Below are 23369 nucleotides of genomic sequence, written 5' to 3' on the forward strand. Positions count from 1 at the left end.
TTCCTAACATCATCTGGCCATCCGAATCCCTCACAATTTTCAAAAAACAGCTGAAAACGAATCTCTTCCATGAGCACTTAACTGCATCCTGTTAAAAAAAATGCTTCTATGCTCTCATTATTCCTCAATCCCTCCCATTTATAGCTTATACTATTTTGAATGATGACTGAAACTTTTTTGTATTACTGGCTCTTCTCCTGTTTTTTGCCTTCTTAAGATGAATTGCTTGGTGTATTCCAAGTCGCTTTGGATAAAAGCATCTGCTAAATGAATAAATGTAAATGTAAATACATTCAGGATTTTTGTTAAGTAAAAATTGAATAAATTGAATATTAAATTGAAAGCTCAGAAACATTTATTTCCCTTTTTATCAATTTTATGCATCCTTTCTGAATAAAAGTTAACATATTACTTAGCCTAAGATTTGAACAGTAGTGTATCTCAACACTATAAAAATGTATTGCTTGGATTTGCCAAGACACAAGATCTATTCTTAAATATAATTATTAATATTGAGATACAATATTATATATAATATTATAATATAATATTGTTTAAAAGCTTGGGATCACAGCATTATTAAGCAGCACAACTGTTTTCAACAAGGATAATCATTAGAAATGTGATCATGGACTATTTTTTCATTGCCCAAATTGAAAATGATTTCTACATTTTATTAATTTCTAATTGTTATACATATAAAAGCTATATATATATATATATATATATATATATATATATACAGCTATGGAAAAAATTAAGAGACCACTCCAAGTTCAGAAATCAATGTTAAGTGGTCTCTTAATTTTTTCTATAGCTGTATATATATATATATATATATATATATATATATATATATATATATATATATATATATATATATATATATATATATATATATATATATATATATATATATATATATATATATATATATAACTGTGCAAAAGTCTTAGGCACCATTATATATTATTTTAGCAATGATATAATGACCATATATAATTATTTCTCACTCTTTATTAGAATATAACCAGAAAATACAGTAAAGTATTAAAAAACAACAGAAAAAAACAGCTTTTATAGGATATAAAGTATTTGGTGACCTCCCCTTACACTTGAGCAATAGCAGGAACCGGCTCACTACACCAAAAAAGTAACACAACACGACTGGAAGGCCAAGAAAACCTTCAAAATCTGATGTGAAGTTTCTCAGAGTTTCATTTTTGAGAAAGAAGTCCAGGAGGTAACACTAAATACTAAACACTAAATTTTGTTCAGAATTGTTTTTTACATTTTGTGTACTTATTTCTTGTATTTTCTGTTTGTGTCATATAAAGAGACTGAAAAATAAATATGGATGGTCATTATATCATTGCTAAAACAACAAAGCTGGTGGTGGCCTATATATATATATATATATATATATATATATATATATATATATATATATATATATATATATATATATATATATATATATATATATATATATACTAAAACTTATCATTTTTGATAATTCAAAGATAATTCAGTTTCCAAGAATCTTCATTTATCAAACCCCGCATTGTGCAGAAAGGTTTCCTCCCTCACTTTGTAATATTTAGTGTTTGCGTGTGTTTCACACCTGTGTGAGGCTCACGCTGTGCTACAAGCCTCCCTGTCCAGAGACACCACGGTAGTAAACAAGCATCAATGTCCCTCAGCAGGAGAGGACAAACTCAGAGAGAAGGTGAGAAAGGGAGGGCATGAGATTCATTTTAGACAGCAATATGTTAAACTAGTACATTCTGGAATTGAGAAATAAATATATAGATGCTTGGCTACTTATCTTGTCTTAAATTATTCTTACTCCTTTACTTTATGTTACGTTTATGCATTTACAGTAGCTTAATATGCTTACACTAAAAGCCTTACAGGCAAGCTTTCCTGACAGTTTCCTTTTGAGGATGGGGCTACGTTTCTACCTAGATGACAATCAATATAATTCCTGTGGGTGGAGAAATATACCATCCCAGTTCACAACAGTATCTTGCATAGATATCAAGATTAGCATTAATAGGTCCAAAATCAAAGTACATTTAAAATAATATTTTAAAGGTGTCCAAATTGCATATGGATTTTCAAATTGTGCATGCTTTTAATTAATTTTTGACTAATATTGCCCACAAAAAGTGTTTGTGAAATTTATTTTTCTCTTTTTTGAACTTTTTCAGATATAGAAAACTACATGAACACAAATGCCATAATTAATAATAATTTTAATTGTAATTTTTATGGTAATTCATTCAGTGTTATCAATGCTCATTAAATGAATTAAATTCATTCAATATATGACATGGTAATATGTGGTTTTAAGACAAAATGAGTGTATTTTCTCATAAACAGTGAAGGACAGTAAAAGATTTTTTTTATTTTTTATTTTATTTTTTTTTTGCATTGCATTATTCCTATTTTTTGTTATTTTTTTTACAAAGTAAATAGACAATAAGTTGGTATATACTGTAAATAACTTGAAATCATACACACTGTAAAAAAATCCCAGTAAAATTTAAACGTAAAAAAAATACAGTAAATATTTACGGTAAAATTTACGGTAAAATAACGTATTTCATTAACTGATATAATGTTCATTTACCAACCTAATGAAGTACTACTATCTGTTTTGTACCTTTATAATACACTGACAGTCACCAAACACAGTGGTGATAAGAGTAACATGATGAATCAAAGTTCATCACAAGCTGAGAAGGACAACACTAACATATAGAAGGTGCACACAGTGTCATTCACACACACACTAAATACCATCATGGTAACATACATGAAATTGTAAAAATGTTAACAACATTAGATGTAACATAAAACCCTAATGTACATAACTGATTAGAAAAAAATGAGAAAAACTAAGAAGAAACAGAGTTATTTCAATGAAAATATATCAAATGCGAAGTGTCACGCAGGGAATTGTGGGAATGTCAATTTGCGTTTTTTCACTGTAAATTTTACAATGAATTGTTATTTTACACTTCCAAAAACTGTAAATTTAACGGTATTTTACCATAAAATTACATGAAATGTACCATAAGATCTATTACAGTTATTCACCATATATAGTATGGAAACTTTCTGTAAACCAATTGACAGTTTTTCACCGCAGCATTTTTACAGTCTTTTACTGTTAAAATCACGGTCATTTTTTACAGTGCATAAATAACTGTAATATTCCTTTAAATAGTTAAAGATCTGCAAGACAAAATGTGGAGTTAAAACAGGATATATTTTAGTCTTATCTCTGCATTTAGAGTTCAAACTGGCAGCATCTCTCTGTCTCTCTCTCTGGTTTTGGGTTAACTCCAACTCTCTGACGCTGTCTGACAGTATGCAAATATATGCAAACGAGGCTCCAGTCAAGCCAAGCAGCACCTGCGGACCTGACCAGTCGAGACCAGTAGTGACCTGTGCGTGTGTGTGTGTTTATGTGTGTGTGTATGTGATCGTGCCCTTCCAACAGAGGGCTTTTTTTTACACCACACACTTTTCTCACTGCCCTCCGTAAGCATAAGGACATTTGTACACAGGCTGAATGAAATGACTTTATAATCAGCACAAGATATGTACAAAATAATAAAATCGTCTGGAATTGAAATCTATTGAGCTGAGACCAAATAAAATTGACTTCATCATCAATAGCTGGGGTCCTCATATTTTTATATATTCTTTATATCCTTATCTATTCTTTAAAAAATGCTGGATGAAAACATGTACTTGTTTGCAGTAGATACATTTTTAAGTACACATACATTAATAGAAACATAATTACTAAACAAATTCCTACAACAGAAGTTGCGATAGTCTTTTCTTCCCCTTTGTGATGTATATCCGAGTGAAACGGATTCTATAGGGCAGGACTTGATTGGATTGTTGAATCGTTGTCATTTTTTTTAAAGCAACTCATATATATTTATATATTTATCACAGTTTCCTCAAAAATATTAAAAGGGTCTTATAATGCCACTTTTACAAGATGTAAAATAAGTCTCTGATGTCCCCAGAGTGTGTATGAGAAGTTTTAGCTCAAAATACCCCACAGATCATTTTTATAGTATGTTAAATTTGTCACTTTTTGAGGGTGAGCAAAAACGCTCCGTTTTTGTGTGTCCCTTTAAATGCAAATGAGCTGCTGCTCCTAAGAAGAGGGCGGAGTTTCAAGAGCATGTGTTAGTGCCAATTACCTCACGCAGACTCACTGAAAATGTCAGAAACTGTTCAGCCTTTTATGTTCAAACCGGAGTCGGACAATGATGGAGAGACTCAAGAAATGCAGCAGGATGTTTCTGAATGGTTAGTTGATGAATTTATGTAGCTGATGGTGGAGTTAACTATCTTAAAGACATTGATTAGCATATTCTGTCATGATAATCTAAATCACTCATGTGAGAATGGTTGTAAGATCCAAAAGAGCCAGAGAATATATGCTGCATGAAGATAGAACAGGTATAATTTAGTTTAATTACGGTTATAACTTATATTGTCATCTTGCTTTTGTGACATGCTTTTGCATTTGTATTACATACTGTATTGCAATAACCTAGCCTCACCCCTTTGTTGCGTGTTCTCTGGGACAGGGTTTATGTAAATTTTAGTGTTAGTGATGTCACTAACCTAGGAAGAAGCTTGTTGTAGTCCCTACCAGCCGTTTGTTGTAGTTCTTAAACAGAGAATTCTTTAAAAGCAAATATCTCCCTTTGCTTTGAACTTTGAGTGTCGTAACTTTGCAGATGTTGTTTATGCTCTAACAGCAACATTACACACTAACTAAAGTTAAAAAAGTGAAATCATAATCAACCACCCCTGTTTTGTGATGGTTGTTCATGAGTCTCTTGTTTGTCCTGAGCAGTTAAACTGAGCTCTGTTCTTCAGAAAAATCCTCCAGCTCCTGCAGATTCATCAGTTTTCAAGCATTTTTGCATATTTGAACCCTTTCCAGCAGTGGCTGTATGATTTTGAGATTCATCTTTTCACACTGAGGACAATTGAGGGACTCAAACTCAACTATTAAAAAAGGTTCAAACATTCACTGATGCTCCAGAAGGAAACACGATGCATTAAGAGTCGAGGGGCGAAAACTTTTGAATTCAAATATCAAGGTAAATTGTACTTAATTTTTCTGCCAGGAAACATGCAGGTATCTTCTGTTGCTTCCGAAGGGCAGTACTAAATGAAAAACAATCATATTTAAACAAAATAAGAAAGATTGTGACATCTTTATCCTATTCAAAAGTTCTCACCCCTGACTCTTAATGCATCGTGTTTCCTTCTGGAGCATCAGTGAATGTTTGAACTTTTTTTAATAGTTGAGTTTGAGTCCCTCAGTTGTCCTCAGTATGAAAACACAGATCTCAACATCATACAGCAACTGCTGGAAAGGGTTCAAATATGCAAAAATGCTTGAAAACTGATGAATCTGCAGGAGCTGGAGGATTTTTCTGAAGAACAGAGCTCAGTTTAACTGCTCAGGACAAACAAGAGACTCATGAACAACCATCACAAAACATAAAAACAGTCGTGGATCATCAGGTAACCACACACAGTATTGAGAATCAATGGTTCACATACTTATGAATGGGGTTATTTTAATAAATTCAGCTATTGTTTTGTCTTGTGAACTAAATGCAAACATCTTTTATGTAAAATATCTTACTCAGGACAGTACTAAACAAAAAAATAAAATGCATTTTTTATTATCCCTCTTATTTTATTAAAATAATTCTAATTTTCACAGATTCTGCAAGGGGTTCAAATGCTTTTTCATGCCACTGTATATATATATATATATATATATATATATATATATATATATATATATATATATATATATATATATATATATATATATATATAGTTCAGAACATGGCATGTGAACATTAATTGATATTCCCATGTATATTAATGTTGGTAAACTTCCATTTGTTAAGTGGATAGGAATGTAAATAGGTATACACCTGCAGATTTTGGTCCGTTTATGAATTCTGCAGAGCGGTGCGCTTTGATCCTGCCTGCTGGTTTTGGCATTCCAGCAAGCTGGAGAGGAGAGAATCTGACCCCTCTCCTCCCTCTCTCCCTCTTTCTCCTCATCTTTCTTTCCTTCCCTCCACTGCCCTTGTGCAGACGTGTCTTTAGGTTTGTGCTGGTCAGCACAACGTCTGTCCACCGTCTGGCTGAGTTCTGCTGTCAGTACAGTTCCAGAGGGTGTGTGTGTGCGCTCTCTGACGCTTGGCATGGATGTCAGTGTTTCCCAAATGAGGAGAGGTGTGTATGTTTGGTTGGGGTGGTAGGGTGGGGAAAAGCTGAGGTAAGGTGGCTCAAGTCCAGACCTTGTCTATAAATGACACAAACCCTCATGTCTCTCTTTCACGCACACACACACACACACTCACACACACACAAAGCGTTTGCCCTTCCCTGTCTCTGATCAGTGGCAGAGTGCACAGGGGAGAAGGAAGAGGGCATGACAGCATCACTCACACTGTGCGAAAAGCACATGCTTTGCACACACACACATGAAAGACTACCGTGGTGGGTTTCTCTGGCTCATACTAAATACTAAATGAGAAAAGTGCTTTCAAAAGAAACATGTCATTGTGGATCAGTTACTTGGAATTACAAACAGACAAGTATGACAAATATGGACCATTCTATAATCTTGAAAACACTCATTTCAAGTTTAACATTTTGCAATACATTAGATTAAATTATGAAACAATATTTGTATAATAGTTCACAATTAAGCATTGGTACACTTTCTGGTTGTCAAATGTGTCAGTGGTACACCTGTGTGAACATCCACTAAAATTCCAATGACACATGTTGGTTAAAAGTAATTGCAAAAACAGTGTGCCTACAGTATATGTGGATTCACATTTAATAATTAGCTTTATTAGTTTCCATTAAATACTTTAAAATAAGATTCATACTTTTAAGGTTACACTTTACAATAATGTTCTACATTTTAACATTAGTTAGTTAGCAGAAAAGGAACATAAGCTAACAATTAACAATACTATTACGGCATTTATTATAATGTTAATTTCTGTTGATGTTAAATGATAAAGTTAATTCACTATGAACTGACATTGGCTACAGTACAATGAACAATAGTATATTTTTAAATTAATATTAATTAAGACTTCTATAAATTCTGAAAAATAGCATTTTCAGTGATACCTGATTCATGTTAATACATGTTGTAAAGTGTAAGAATCATGCGTTCATAAAAATATTCGGTTATTTGTAGTGAAATTAAACTGAATGAATGCACATGAAATACTTGTATGTTTTAGGAGGCATCCCTCAATACACACACACACACTTTTGTTTACTGAGCACTTTCATTTTGTCTTTTGTCTGAACAGATATGCCTGCGAGCCTCTCGTGGTGAAGTACAGCTGCACATAGAATCATCTGGAAAGAACTTTGACTCAAATGAGGTAGATATTTATGGTGTTTGCTTAGCTGTTAGAGTTAAGGGCTCTTTTTCTCAGCACATTTTAAAGAAAAGAAACAATATATTTGATGAAACACTAGAACATTTTACATAATCATTCCACTCATTTATATGAGCACATTTTTGCTCTTTTAAATCATCAAAAGTTTAGTTTAGTTTAGTTTGAGTGCTGATTTCCCACCATACTTTACAATAGAGATTCATATAAAAATATGATGTCTAAAATACAAAATATTGATTGAATTTGATGTAGCTAGAGTATTCCCTCCTAAAACGCATTATATTATTTTCTTTACCGCTCTCTGTCTCTATCGCTCTGTGGAAGATCTAGTCAAGCAGCACTAACAGTGAAAAACTAACCCGTCTAGTGGAGCACAAAGAGCATCTCACACACACTGTGTGTGTCTATACACACACACAGACTCCCCACGCTGTGGCGGCGGGTTGACAAGCCCGTCTGCCAAACAACTCAATTAAGCAGAAAAGAGGCGGAAAAAGAAAGAGAAGGAACAGAGGAGAGAGGGAAAGGGAGAGAAAGAAAAAAGCCTGTTCCCTGTCAGCTGCGCGGCCGCCTCTGCGGGGCAAGAAGGGCAGGAACACGTCAGAGATAAAGAAGAGAAGAGAAGAAAAAAGGGAGGGTGTGAAAAGAGAAAGCTCTGTGATGTGTTAACTGGCATTCTGGACCCCAGGGCAGTGCTGGGGCACAGGTCAAACCAAGAGCCACTGGGTCATTGCCACGCCGACAGGGACACCCGGCCCAAACAGTGTGTCTGTGTGTGAGAGAGAGTGATTGTGAGTATGTGTATGTTTGCTCTTCTCTTCAGTCTGGAGAGAACTCTCTCCGGCCCAAGAGTGAGAGTGAGTGCGTATTTATATTGCACTTCACAGACTCTTATGAGAACTGAAACATGATTGCATTCTTGCTCCGAATGCAGAAAAATGCCCCTTAATTCTTAGCACTAAAGAACTGAAATGCTTTTTCTATGGCATAGCTATCCAGTCATTCATGATTTTTTATTTCTGTAATGTATTGTGGCATATAGTGGCTGTATAGACAATATTTTGACACTTTAGTCAGACATGACGTGTTAATGTCATTGTATTATGCAAAATATCAAGTGCGATATATTATATTATATTATATTATATTATATTATATTATATTATATTATATTATATTATATTATATTATATTATATTATATTAATTATATTATATTATATTATATTATATTATATTATATTATATTATATTATATTATATTTAAATCATAAAGATTCCTCTGGATTTCAAAGATGAAATTAAAAGATTTTTATTCAGTATTACTAGTATTTTATTTTATTCAGACTTTCTGTTTGTCAAACGCTCATATATATATAGAGGGCGTCATCTGTGGTTACTCCACTACTGGACAAAAACTAATTTACCACTTAAATGAACTTGAGATTAGTTAGTTAAAAGTAATTACAAAAACAGCAAGAAAAATAAAGTCAGTTCTCAGAAAATGTCCATTTGGTTTTATATTTTCTTAGATAATGCAATGAAATATACATTTTTTGGTTTAAGTGTCCAAATACAACTGTATTTAATGCCACAACAATTTTGTAGCATACAGGAGAAACCAGAATTAATAGGCCTAAATTTAATGAAAATAACATGTCTGTTTGGTAATGTTTCAGATATCTTTGGCAAGGCATTGAACTCTCTTTTCTAATGTCTGTGTGAGTGTGTTTGACTGTTAGGGTCTGGTTTGTTCCCATGCCACACCACCCTGAAGCACTCACAGTCTTCAGGGGCATAAGGGTAATGAGACGCTGTTATGGAAGCCAATAAAACTGTGTGTGTGTGACAGAGAGAGGGTGTGAGAGGATCGGCGGGTTAATGGCACAGGTCATTACTGGGCCCAGTAAAGTGTGTGTACTGGGCTGATCTGGCCTGGAGAACAGTAGGCAGGAATTTTGGGGTGGAGGGATGAGGGAATACAGGAGGTTTAATGCTCGAAGAGATAAATAAGAGGGGTGGGAAGAGGAGAGGGGTCCCCTGTTACACCCCTCCCTCCCACTCTCTCTTTCATTCACATGTTCCAATTTATGGCTCAGCATTTCCTATCTCTAAGACTCCCCACGTTGAGAAGAGAGAGAGGGAGAGAAAGCAGAAGAGATAAATTTTGTGAAGATGATTTTGAAAAGATTCTCAGATGATAGATCACGAAAAAGGTGTAAAAATACATTTTTATTGAAATTATTTTTATTTAAATTACTTTTGTGTGTGTTATTTTTTATTTATTTTTTATTTTTAGTACATGTTTTAATTTGAAATAATAATTAAATTACACAATAAGATAAAATCATGTTTATCTTGATAAAATATTTTACAGTGCACAATAATAAAAAAAAGATTTTTACATTTTCTGAAAAAAAAAAAAAGCTAAGATGTTCTGGATGGTTACTAGGGTGTTGCTATGATGATGCTAGAGTGTCCAAGGTGGTTGCTAAGTGGTTAATACTAGTTGCTAGGGTTTTGGGTGGTTGCTATGTGGTTGCGAGTGTGTTCTGGGTGGTTGCTTATTGGCTCAAGGTAAATGAACCCACCCCAAGTTTCTATTCAATAAGTCTAATCACCTAGACAATAATCCCCTCTCCTTAGCTGCAACATTTAAGGCATCATTCAAGTTCATAACACAAATTCCACAAAGTTTAGAGAAAGTGGTGTTTACCTTAGCTAATAATGTTATTGCATAGTGAATATGAAAAATATAGTATCAGTTTCCATCTATGTGTGTGGTGTGTTTTGTATTTGTGTGTGTGTGTGTGTGTGTGTGTGTGTGTGTGTGTGTGTGTGTGTGTGTGTGTGTGTGTGTGTGTGTGTGTGTGTGTGTGTGTGTGTGTGTGTGTGTGTGTGTGTGTGTGTGTGTGTGTGTGTGTGTGTGTGTGCTTTTGTTTATATTACATTGTGGGGACCAAATGTCCCCATGATGTAATATAAACCTGAGTTCACCTACATCGTGGGGACCAGCCAGCGGTCCCCACAATGTAAATGGGTTTATAAATCATATAGAATGAGTTTTTGTGAAAAAGTAAAAGTTTGCACAGTTTCCTGTGAGGGTTAGGTTTAGGGGTAGGGGCAGGGTAGGGGGATAGAATGTACAGTTTGTTCAGTGTAAAATGCATTGAAGTCTATGGAAAGTCCCCACAATTCACAAAAACAAACATGTGTGTGTGTGTGTGTGTGTGTGTGTGTGTGTGTGTGTGTGTGTGTGTGTGTGTGAGTGAGTGCGTGCGTGTGATATATCGATGACTCTCTAACCCTTCATAAGTCACAAAGAGGTTGGTATTTTTTGGTCGGGTTGCAGGAATAAAGAACCTGAAGAGGAGAGAAATAAATCCTGGGACATGTGCAGAGGCTTTGAAAGGAGGAGTGGAGATCTTCTCACACTCATCTTTTCACCCATAGCTAAGGATGGATGGCCCTCAATCAGTCTTAAACTTGCCCTGACTCGGACACTTACACACATTTGCATGTTTACCTAGACTTCTATTGTTACTAAATAAAGCAAATAAATGCACATTTTTAAAATGTGCATTTAAAAAAGTTTTTGTTTATTAGTTATTTAACTATTTATTAACCATGTCCTTTGAGGACATCCCCAAAAAGAGGTTTTGCTAGATTGTTTTTAACTTCAGGACAGTTTTTGGCACCAAAGCATTAGAAACAAACTTGCTGATTTAAAGCAAAACATGATTTTTGCATTTTTGCCAATTTGGTATCAAAACTTGTACACACACATTCTTATACACGCTTTATTGACTGGTTTTACAAACATTTCCTCATTTGTGATCAAACTTTGAGATTTTGTGAATTCACAGTGCAGATGTCAGTTCTTCAGCACACACAGACACTCACACAGTGGTTGGTTGGGCCATATATCATTAAAGTATACCAGGACACATTGGCATTTAGTGGAGAACAATAGGACACCCCGTTCTACTTTCTCTTCTTTTGTCTCATTTTGTTTTGGCTGGATTTAGCTGCACTGATGAGCTGAAGAATGAACACAAAGAGAGAGCAGACCCCTACATCCTTCTCACAATACGCCTACCATCATCAGAGAGAAAGTTATCACCTCAGGAGAGTAGGACAGGAGAAGATGGCTTTAAGAAAAGCACTGAAGTGAGCTGAAATTAGTGAGGTAATCTCTTCAAGTTGTCAGCGGACATAAGGCAGCTATATGTAAATTAAAGAGGTGGCAAGTTAAAGTGAGTGTGTGCGTCCTCGCAAAGAGAAGGGTTTTAAGTCGGAGGGTCTTACTTTGATCTTTCCCACTTCTCTGTCCCACCTCTCCCCCCTCTGTACTTCTTTTTCTTTTTTTACCTCCTTGTAAGAAAATCAAGGCCTATTAACCCTAATCTCACTTAATGGCATATACCTCTCCTTTTGTCCTGGGCGATGGGCAACAGACTCTTTCCATTCAGCCTCTCGCCCTCTTTCACGCGCCTGGCCGGACTAATCCCCTTTTGCTGCAGGGCCGATTATTCCTCGTATTTTATCATTATTCTTATGATTATAATCTGCATTCTCATTCATGCACCCCTATCCACAAGATGGAATTGCTTTTCCCCCTCTTTTATGGCTTTCACCGTGCCCTGACATTGAAAGAATTGCTTCTTTTTTTTCAACCGCTGTCCTTTGGAAGGGTGGATGTCAGAGTTTGGGTGTAGGAGAGGGTGTTGTTTGTAATTTAGGTAAGTGAACTCCTTTGGTGGAAACACATTTTCTGGCCGTTTGAATATGTTGTTCACAGAGAGTAATGAATGGCACCACACTGGCCCGTGTAAACGCATTTACCTCGACAAGCAGCGAACGAGGGAGTGGATTATAGACGGTGAGGTTGGAGAAAGAGTGTGGGCTAATTATTATTGGGCTGCCGGGTTTGATGTGGGGTTTGTTAGGGGAGTTGAATGGGGTGGCTTCAGGCAAGGCTGGGGTGAAAGAAAGGCTCTGTCCTTGTGCTGCAAAAGGGGTGCACAATTAATTATTTCAATCCGTTTGGATGCAGCCGAGCACGCAAGCTTACTCTGACAGAGAACAAGATGAAAAAAAAACAGCATATGTGCTAAGAGATGAACTTTTGCACTAGTTTTAAACAACAGGCGCACACATACTGTTTCAGTATAACTAGTTTAATGCTAAGAAAACACAATATGAGAGACAGTTAAGGCTAGGAGATTTTGCAGAATGAAAAACTGAAAACTCTTCCCAAAAAGATTCAGTTTGTTTACATTAGCTAATGCAAATTTGCACATTCAAGTTTAAACCACTTGAAATGTTAAAAATGTATTAGTATATGTAGAAATTAATCAAGATTGATAAATGCTGTAAAAGTATTGCTCAATGTTTGTTTATGAAAATGTATTGTCATTTACTCACAATCATGTTGTTCCAAACCTGTGTGACTTTTTTCTTCTGTGGAAAAAAAAAATCGATTTCATTTTTTGTGTTCCACAAAAGAAAGTCAAACAGGTTTAAAAACATCATGACGTCATTGGGTAAACTACGCATAAGGTTAACAAATTGGACCTTAATGTAATATGTTACAGAAAAATTCAATAACCAAACACCTCACCCTCCACAGAAATAAAAAAAAAAAACGCAAGTTGTTGTATTGTTCTTTTTTAGCCTTTCTCCAAGGCATGTTGGAATCACTTTGGGAAGCGTGTGGCGGGATTAACATGCACCACCCGTGGGGTCCGGCACACCCCACACTGGCACACTGGGCTTTCCGACATGCTGCCTGACCCCCAAGCCAAGGGCTCCTCTTGGGCACCCTGAGGCAGGAGAGGGCACTTTGCTGCACCCAGTTGCTGTTCAGGGGAGGAAAGCAGAAGCTGTCCCGGCCCGGTGAGAAATGGCCACCCTCCTGTCAGCAGCAGACGTGGTACAGTCCCACTAACGCCCATCCCAATGCTGACCTCACCCAGCAGACGCCTCATCTCCTGCAAGGAAGAGCCTAAGAGCAGGATGTAGTTACGGGCCAGCACCAGCGTGGAGATTTTGGATAGGCGCCGTCCGGTTGGAGGGACTCCAGTAGGGAGATAAGGGTGCTGCAGTGTTCCCCCTACACCGGTGGGAGAAGAAGAGTAGGGTACCATGACCTCCCGTAAAGCATCCATGGCCACGTTGAGGTCCTGCATTCTCTTCCTCTCACGGCTGTTAATCTTTCTCCGCAGCTCCTGTTGCTCCTCCGCACTGAGCTCACGAGGGGGTTTCGAAGATCTGAGAGGCCCCTGGAGACCAGCATTTGAGGCTGGTCCTCCTGCTCCTGTTACCCGTACCATTCTTGGCATGAGTTGCTGCAAAGAGCCCTCGCCCTGCTCTCTGCACCTAAAACCAGGCACAGCCTGCATTCTGAAGAAGATATTGAGAAAATGAGTAAGACAACTGAATCAAAGTTTGCAAATATCTTTTTGATTTATGTATTAAAGTTACAGTTTTTTTTTTTTTTTTTTTAATTAAGTCATTATTCACCTTCATGTCATTCCAATCATGTATGACATAACTGATTTGTCCAAATAAAGTCAATGGGGCCCAAAACAACACTGGACTCCTTTGTCAAAGAAAAACACTAAAAACACTGGGACATTTTTCAAAATATATTATTTTGTGTTCCACAGAGGAAAGAAAGTCATACAGGTTTGGAATTACATATGGGTGAATAAATGATGACATTTTCAATTTTGGGTGAATAATCTCTTTAAAGTTCAGTTGTCATGTTGTTCAGTCTTTCAATTAGGCAAATACTTTACCTTCAAGCTCTTGATCCACACACTCCAGATCTTCTTCCAGGGATTCCTCAAAAAATAATAAAGCAGTTTACTTCTTCAAGTCCATATTCTAGTCATGAGTTAATCTTCCCTAAAAACAAGAATTGTTAAATGTTAAATGCTCAATTAGATGGTTTGCTCTCTTGTCCACCTACTGTAGCTGTCCTTTATAGAGATCTTTAAACTGTGGCTAACTAACACACTCCCTAACCATTGGAAGAATATGAGAGAATTACTGCTGTAATGAGCTAATGAGTTACTCTTTCACTCTCTCTCTTTCTGTTCCTGACGCCCCCTCATCTGCCCTCCATGCTAATGATTCGATCATCATTTCCAATGGTTAAAAACCCTGATCGTAAGCACATACCTCATGTTTGTTGAATGGGATCTGAAGATGTCTTCATTTCAATGCAATACTGTGACATTTCCTTGCATGCATAGGATATATTGTGACATTGATTTTCAGCTACTGAATGAGGAAGCAAAGGAACAAGTGAGCCAACAAACAGAATGCCTAATGGTTTTCATCACAGGTGGCACACCGGACATACCCAGTCAAGACTGATTGTAAAACATATAAGCGATGTAATTGTCTCTTTTACCAAACTATTGACACACTTTCATTTAGCCTCCCTCTAAATGTGAGAGGAAGGAAGAGACGTAAACAGAAAGCATGTTGTTCACGTTGAGAGCGGGAGGTGAGAACATAGAATCTCCTGTTTGTCTCACAGGGGTGAGAGGAGGGTAAGAAGGTTGTGGCACCCGGTCCCGGTGAATGGTATCATGGCATCCATGCGCACATACTCGTAGGCTCAGACAGGAAAGAGAATTTAAAGAGCAATCGCAACGCCAGGCACCTGCAGGGCAACAGAACACAACCTGCCAGTGTGTTGGTGTGTGTGGAAGTGTGTGTGCTTTTAGCTGACCTATAAAAGACAGCCTGTGATGGATTAGGGCTGGGATGTTCATCAGCTGTATGTTTGTGAACGTGTGTGTGAAAAGAAACGGCGACCGAAAGGAGGGAGGGCAAGAAGAGAGGGCCGAAAGGGACACCTGCTCTGACACAGAGACAGAGAGAAGAGATGAAAAAGAGAGGGAAAGAAAGAACCTGGTGTCCACCCGCAACACCGCCCCCCTCCCGCTCACTCCGTCCTTCCTTCCAGCTTGTAGGGGGTTGAATGGGGTGGCGCAGTGCCGGGGGGCTCACATCCGCATCCCCTGCCCCCAGCGCCCATTGCCTCCGTGGGTCTCATAGTGAGGCTGGAGCGGGTCAGGGACCGGTGGAGCCAGGCAGCAGGGGAGATGAGGGCTGTCTTTGTGGGGGTCAGAGTGTTCTCCGTCTGGGCCAAGCCGGCGAGCTTGGGCTGGGTCTCTGGAGCTGCACCTGGGGGTTCAATCAGCTCATTCACACCAAGCCTGTTTCCTGTAGTTACCAGTAAAACGCCTGGCTGAGGTGGTGTTCTCTTGGCACTGCTGGGGTTCCCATCTCTGAGACACACACACACACATGCACGATAGCTTAATGCAGTCATGTAAAAACGATGTTCAACTGCCCTCAAGCCAAATTAAAATGGAAAGCAAATGTATTTTCAGCCTAATATCTCTATATCACATGTATGGATTGCTGTAGATTATCAGTGTAAACCACAAACACTTTTTTCTGCTTAAATATGACAATGAATGATACTGTATGTGGTAATTGTTGTCAAACCTGTGATGCGTCTTGCCATTTTGAATGTACACAAATGCAAATGAGATTTCGTAGCCTAAGCAAAGAGACAGTGTCCATGGATCCTTTATATAAATACATATATACACACACACATATATATATATTTATATATACACACTCACTGCCCACTTTAGTTGGCACACCTTGCTAGTACCAGGTTGGACAGCCCTTTGCCTTCAGAACTGCCTTAAATCTTCATGGCATAGATTCAACAAGGTGCTGGAAACATTCCTCTGAGATTTTGGTCCATAGTGACATAAGTTTCTGCAGATTTGTCAGCTGCACATCCATGATGTGAATCTCTCATTCCACCACATCCCAAAGGTGCTCTATTAGATTGAGATCTGGTGAGTGTGGAGGCCATTTGAGAAACCACTTTGAGATTATTTGAGCTTTGTGACATGCCGTGTTATTCTGCTGGATGTAGCCATCAGAAGATGGGTACACTGTGATCATAAAGGGATGGACATGGTCAGCAACAATACTCAGGTAGGTTGTTGCATTTAAACAATGCTCAATTGGTACAAAGGGGCCTGAAGTGTGCCAAGAAAATATCCTCCACACCATTACATCACCACTACCAGCCCAACCCGTTGATTCAATGCAGGATGGATCCATGCTTTCATGTTGTTTACGCCAAATTCTGACCCTATCATGCGAATGTTGCATCAGAAATCGAGATTCATCAGAATAGGCAAAGCTTTTCCAATCTTTTATTGTCCAATTTTGGTGAACCCTTGTGAATTGTAGCTCAGTTTCCTGGTCTTAGCTGACAGGAGTGCCACCCAATGTGGTCTTCTGCTGTTGTAGCACATCTGCTTCAACGTTCGACATGTTGTGCATTCGAGATACTCTTCTGCAAATGTAGGTTTTTAGTGAGTGCTTATTTAAGTTACTGTTGCCTTTCTATCAGCTCGAATCAGACTGGCCATTCTCCTCTGACCTCTGGCATCAACAAGGCATTTTTGCCCACAGAACTGCCGCTCACTGGATATTGTCTCTTTTTGGACATTTCTCTGTAAACCCTAGATATAGTTGTGCATGAAAATCCCAGTAGATGAACAGTTTCTGAAATATTCAGACAAGCCCGTCTGGCACCAACAACCATTCCATGTTCAAAGTACTTAAATCCCCTTTCTTCCCCATTATGCTCAGTTTGAACTTCAGCAGATCATCTAGGCCTATAGGCCTAAATGCATTGAGGGACATTCTGCCCTTTATGTTCTACTGAACAGGTGAGTAAATTGGTGAATTGGTGGTAAATGACAGGTATTTCATTTTGGTGTGAACCAATCATTTAAATTGTAAATAACTCGGAATACTCCTTTAATCTTTGGGACTTTCTGTAATACATTTCCAAGTTTCCATGTTATCAACATTTCATTTTGAAACAAATTCCCCGATCCATTTCCTTATTTCTTTCCTTATTTCATGTGAAGGACAAGGATCGGGCATCACAAAGGCAAGACTGGACACCAAAAACAAACCTGTGCACCAGCAGAAACATCACAATACCTCTGTGACAGACATCTGCGCTTAATTGCCCAGAAACAAAAACACAAACAACAAGGAAACATTGGGCATAAAGAAGTTGGACTACCAGTGCTAACTTTGACAGCTTGCACTGCTAACTGTTTTTCATGATGTGGAAGGTCACAACACAAGCTGATGCAAAAAATCAGCAACATTGAAACGGAGAAGGTCTGCTTCCATATTCATTACCAGACCATGGACGCCGAGAAACGTCTGCTAAATGCCGAGCGTGATATTTCAACCGCCGGCTGGCCAGCCCTTCGCCAGCTTGTGTCCGTACTGCACGTACTGCGGAGCTGTCTCGCACACCAACAAACCTGCATAAAGAAAAGTTCTAATGAGAAATTAACAGATGTCACAACTTTATTCTCTCTTTCTCTCCCCTGGAGGGAAGCAGGTGTGGAGTGCAAGACTGGAGGGCCTCAACCTCCGTCAGACGAGTCACGTTCTCCACAAAGTAGCTTCTAAAAATGAGTGTGTATCTGGTGGAGATGCTGTAAAACTGTTGACATGGGGGAGGTGAGCTGTCTAGAGCTTCAGAGCACTGCGAACCCTGCTTGACGTGTTGCTCTGGGCCGGCGGCCATGGATATGAGAAGATTACAAGCTGTTAATAGGGCGGAACCAATGAGCTGAAGGCTGGGTATTGTGACTCCCAGCATGCTCTGGGAAAGGTTGGCCTGGACAGAACGGTTGGCTTCTCAGATGGATGAATCCAGGCGAAGAGTCACCCCATGGGCCTTTTGTCAAGTTGCCCGAAGAACAGTTGACACTGTTTCAAAATCATACACAGTCGCTGACGTCCAGAGAGTGTTGGGGATCGTTCTTTAACCACGCTCTGAAGTGGTCCTGCTGAGGACACACTGATTATAGCTGTCACGGGCTACTCAGTGCCAGCTGCCGTGTGTGTCACATTTCACTAATAAGAGCACTCACTCTGACACGTCACATTGAACATATGCATTGCAGAATGCTGTGCCAAAAGGCTTCATGCAAAAAAAAAAAAAAATGTAAACCTTTTGTGAGACAGAATTCCATTTCATGGTTTTCATCTTTTTGTTGATCTCTTTACAGCACGGAGGAATAAATGCAAAGACCGTTAAGTTTTGTCAGTTTGCTTCATCATTCCCTTCTTTATTGATTTTGACATGTAATTTGAGGGGTGAGGTAACAATTTCTAGAAATCCAACCCCAAATATTTTCTATGAACACTGCTGTATCTCCAGTCCACCAATATAGCTGTGTGTTGCAAAGCTTCTGTAGATTGATATTCTCATTCATACTAAGGCATTATTAGTTTTTCTGTGTTACAGTTGTACAAAATTCCAAATCGGCTCCCTTTCAGTTCATGAGTGTTAATTTGAATTGAACTGGCCACAATGCCAGGGCTGTAACCACCATAGATTTTGAGGGATCCCTCCCAATACTCACATTTGGCCTTATTGTCCCCCCAATATTTAATTTTGTAGCTACACTTCAGTACACATGCTATAATTCTTAAGTTAATTTTTTAGGATGGTCTATTTCAGCGGTCTAACAGCACTTGTCAGAATGATTGCGATCAAATCAAAGAAGGTGAGCTTTACTATTCACAGAGATCAAAGACGAATTCCAGTGTGATGCTTCAGTTTTAACAGTGAAAGAGTGCAAGGTAAGATGTAAGTATCTATTTATTTGTCTTAGGCCCGGTTTCACAGACAGGGCTTAGCCAAAGCCAGGATTAGGCCTTAGTTCAATTAGGATATTTAAGTAACTTCAATAAATGTACACTAGAAAAAAGCATTACTGGTGTGTATCTTGAGACAAAACAATGATACGGACAAGTTGCAGTTAAAACAGCTCAAACATGCATCTTAGTTTTAGCTTAAGCCTTGTCTGTGAAACTGGGGGCCAATGTTTTAGAACAGAAATGTTACACAACCCAGTGATATTAACTTCTGCTAGTCTCGGCCTCAGACATCACGCCCACGGACCGTTGGCTGAACGTCTGATGCATATGGCACAGTTAACTGGGCTGTGTTCAGCCCCGACAAAATGTTGCGAAACGTTTTTTAAACGGAAACGGTGGTGCGGTGAACACCCCGTTCTGATGACGCAAGAGTTGCAACTATGGCATCTAAGGCCATTCTTTGTGTTCTTTTGGAAGAACTGATAAGCTGCATCTTTACTATAGCTAAAACTCTTAGGATAAACATGTCTTCTAGTATCTTCAATTGTTGCGTATAACAGCTGCAGTGGACACATTTGTAAACAACAACACTTGGACCCATTGTGCAAGCTTTCTCTTTAATACCCCGTGGTTTATATACATGTTGCTACTGATTGGGCTGACATTTTTGACACACCCACCAAACAAGAGAAAATGTACCTCAAACCCCGTTGCACACCGTTTCCAGGAAACATGTCGTTCAATCAGGAAACTGTAGCCAAACGTTGCGCAGCGGTTTGAGCTTGAACGCGCCCCTGGAAACACTTCAGGATTTTCGAAGTCATCATTTGATTGGTTGAATTCTACAGGCTGTCTGGGAGACGTGTGTGTCGCGTTCTTTAACAGTCTGCCTGGAAACAAATGCCATGATGCCAAACCCCCTCTAGAAGATCGAAGAACGTCATTGTGTTTACAACTGTGACAAGGAGCGCTTACCAGGATCAACTGAAGGCTGGAATTGTATGAAGTATGAAGTTTGCGGATCCACTGTTGCAATAAACTTGCACAGCATTCTTGAAAGAATAACACACCAGTCTGTTATTGTAGGGACATTTACATTTGCACGCCCCTAAACATGACTCCGAACAAAGTGAACTGTGATTGGTTGCGTTACATGTCAGTCAAACGTCCTCTTGGGCGGTCCTTGGTCAATGAAAGCTGCGATAGAGTCCATTTTGCCATCAGTCTGAAAGTCTGGCTATATGCTAGACTTAACTACTGCTAAATTTTGCCACTTTTAATCGAAAACTAATTTATAATTTAATCTGACAAGACAAGGAACATTAACTGAGCCATCTTTTTTATTTTACAATAAAATTCAAATTAATACAATCAAATTAATTAGGCTAATTTACAATGAATTCTACTTCTTTTACTCATTATTCTCCTAAATCTCTTTAAATCAACCTCAAAAACTGGTTTGGTCACCAATGTTGGTGATTTGATGTTATTGAAACTTTAGCATTATAAACACTTTTGGCCAATTTCATTTTTTTTCTTTTTCTTTTTTTTTTCTATGTAAATCAATGTCTAGACATTGTCAGGATGGCTGACAAATGGGACTTTGGACATAAGGGAAAGTGTAGGCTCATGAGTTATTAACTGTATAGTAACAATTGCAGTATGCCAGTTTTTACAGTGCATAGAGGTTTGATTAATGATTTGCATTTCTTGTTTGTCTCTTGAAGGCCAGTTTTGCATTATAAACACTTTCAGATTTCAGTGTTTTTCCATTCAAGTCGATAGCAAGGACCATCAGATGGGCTCATTTGCTTTAAAAAAGACTTTGGATTGAACTTCCCTTCCATAAGGGAATGTGAAGGCTCATGGGATATGATAGATGAGTTGACATCACATTAGGTTTGAGAGAAGAGAAGACAAGGAATAACTCAGTGACTAGCTGAACAGATGACAGACAACATGAAAAGCAATAAGCCAGAGGGAAAAAAACAAAAACAAAAAACGGAAGCACACACACCCACTGTCAAGATCATAGGCTAAAGGGCAGAAAGTCACCAATGGTAAAAGTTTACAGGAAAAAAAAAATTAACCAGGTAAAATTCACAATATGCCTATATACAAAGCTTTGTGATGTTCCATTGTTTGGTAATGAACATAGCATGCGTACAGAGTAAATTTCAGAGCTAATTTAGCTTTTCTGTGTTGAAACTTAACTATAGCGCCAGTCTGCCATCCATTCAGGCCTGATGAAGGATGGATTCTCAGATGCTTGTCAAGATGGCTGAAAACGAGTGAAGATAAATGAGAGAAAAGAAGAGTCAGGCGACCCATGCAAACTGAGAGCGGAACACCTCTATCACCCAACCATCCATCAACCACCCTGACACATGCACACACAACACACACATCTAAATACAAGACAGAGCGTGTGTGTGTGTGTGTGTGGTGACAGAAGTGGGCAGAGAAATTTTCTCACTCCATAAAGTTACTAATATGATTTTGCAGAAGGAGAGAGAGCAAGAGTGTGTTCCCAGTGGATTGAAACGGAGAGACATATGCCAGGACAGGATCAGATTGCAGGACAAAGTCATTTAGAGTTTATCGGGTACACACACACACACAGTTTTTTTCTGAAAGGAGGAACACTGCTCATAAGATCACGTCTCTGAAAGGGTTCAGCTGGACAGCAACAAAGACACAAACAAAAGGTCCAGCAGCCACAAACCCTCATTGGCCTGCAGAGCTCCCATGGTGCTCTTTGATGTTAAGTTGTCCAGGCCCTGTCCTCTTTTCACAGCGCATCCATACTCGGCCAGTCATGAATATCCAAGAGTTCAGTCCCTCTTTCCAGGATTATCCCCTCTTTCTTTAACCGCTCAAACATTCCTAATGCACATCTTTCTATCTATCTTACACTCCTTTGACTCTCTTTTCTTTCTTTCTGTTTCTCTGCTCCATCTGTCTAAGTCTCTTTCAGTAAACACATTGACTCTTTCAGTAAACACATTGATCCACGCTGTATGAGAGTGCATTGGCTTTAAATCATAGACTTGTAGCACACAGCACCCCAGATCATGACCTGCAAACAAGCACACAGTCCCGCTGTATACATGCTGGCCATCTCGCTCGCTCTCGCTCCCAAAAGCCCAATAGCACTAGTTGCAACAGAGACAACTTTAAAAAATCCTTTTTTTTTTTCTTTTTTTTTTACCCAAATTGCTGGGTTTAATCTGTTGGGTAATTTTGCTGTTTTTCTTTCTTTTCTTTTTTTCATTATGTTTACCCAGGCAGGTGCTGGGCATAATGTTAAAAGTTTGTCACACTAGTAGTGATGTTTATATTCTTTTTGTATTTAACATAAAAAGACTGCTTAACACAAATGTATTCTCATTCTAAACCAAAAAAGTGCTACGAGCAGTAAATCTAAATGAATTCAAATTAACATCTAAATTAATTATTTTTCCCAAGTCAAAAAAAAAAAAAAAACCCTAAATACATTAAACCAAAAAAGGAAAAAGTGCTGTTTTCTATACAGATTTAATAAATTATTTATATTTCCACTTTCTTGTAGGCCACACTCTAAGAATGTTATGTTAAAAACAACCCAAGTTGGGTTGAAAATGGACAAACCCAGCGGTTGGGTTAAATGTTTGCCCAACCAAACATTTTAAAAATGTAAAAATTTGCACAACCAATTGTTTAAAAATTACAGTATTGCTTTCTTGCTATGTTGGAAATTAATATGCATTAATATGTTTATTAAATGAACATTTATTAAGAAGTTTAATGAATTATAATTAATCAATACACATTTATTACATTTCTTATTAATAAATGTTCACCTTTTGATTATTACTGTTGCCTCTAGTAAATATGTGTCTGATTTTTAACTTCCAACCCATTTTGGGTTCATTTTAAGCCAGCCATATAGTAATTTTTAAACAATAGTTGGGTTAAATAAAACTGCCTATAGCACTATGAGCAAACATTTAACCCAACCACTGGGTTTGTCCATTTTCAAGCCAGCATTTTTTAGAGTGCAGTTTTGATTAAAAAAAAAAAGGGGAAGTAAATCAAGTGTATTGAGAAATAGTTTATTTATGCAGCAGAA

General features: G+C 38.0%; 1 protein-coding gene across 3 annotated transcripts; it reads right to left on the reverse strand.

The window, feature by feature from the left end:
- Nucleotides 1-12659: 12659 nt before the first annotated feature.
- olig1 (oligodendrocyte transcription factor 1) lies at nt 12660-14719 on the reverse strand. Of its 3 annotated transcripts, none has more exons than XM_067410383.1 (3): nt 14693-14719; nt 14308-14353; nt 12660-13909 (listed from the first exon to the last, which is right to left on the reverse strand). In XM_067410383.1, the coding sequence occupies exon 3, from the start codon at nt 13906-13908 to the stop codon at nt 13204-13206; it is 705 nt and encodes a 234-aa protein (XP_067266484.1). In that variant the 5' UTR covers nt 13909; nt 14308-14353; nt 14693-14719; the 3' UTR covers nt 12660-13203. The 3 variants fall into 3 exon arrangements, with proteins under 3 accessions (XP_067266484.1, XP_067266482.1, XP_067266481.1); XM_067410381.1 differs by having other exon boundaries at nt 14308-14416; nt 14693-14705; XM_067410380.1 differs by lacking the exon at nt 14693-14719 and having other exon boundaries at nt 14308-14516.
- Between the last annotated feature and the right edge of the window lie 8650 nt (nt 14720-23369).

The sequence above is a fragment of the Chanodichthys erythropterus genome, chromosome 14 (assembly GCF_024489055.1).
Source record: "Chanodichthys erythropterus isolate Z2021 chromosome 14, ASM2448905v1, whole genome shotgun sequence".
NCBI lineage: Eukaryota > Metazoa > Chordata > Actinopteri > Cypriniformes > Xenocyprididae > Chanodichthys > Chanodichthys erythropterus.

What these genes read in the sequence shown, in the direction of transcription:
- olig1 (XM_067410383.1), bottom strand. Translation starts at nt 13,908, where the DNA reads ATGCAGGCTGTGCCTGGTTTTAGGTGCAGAGAGCAGGGCGAGGGCTCT.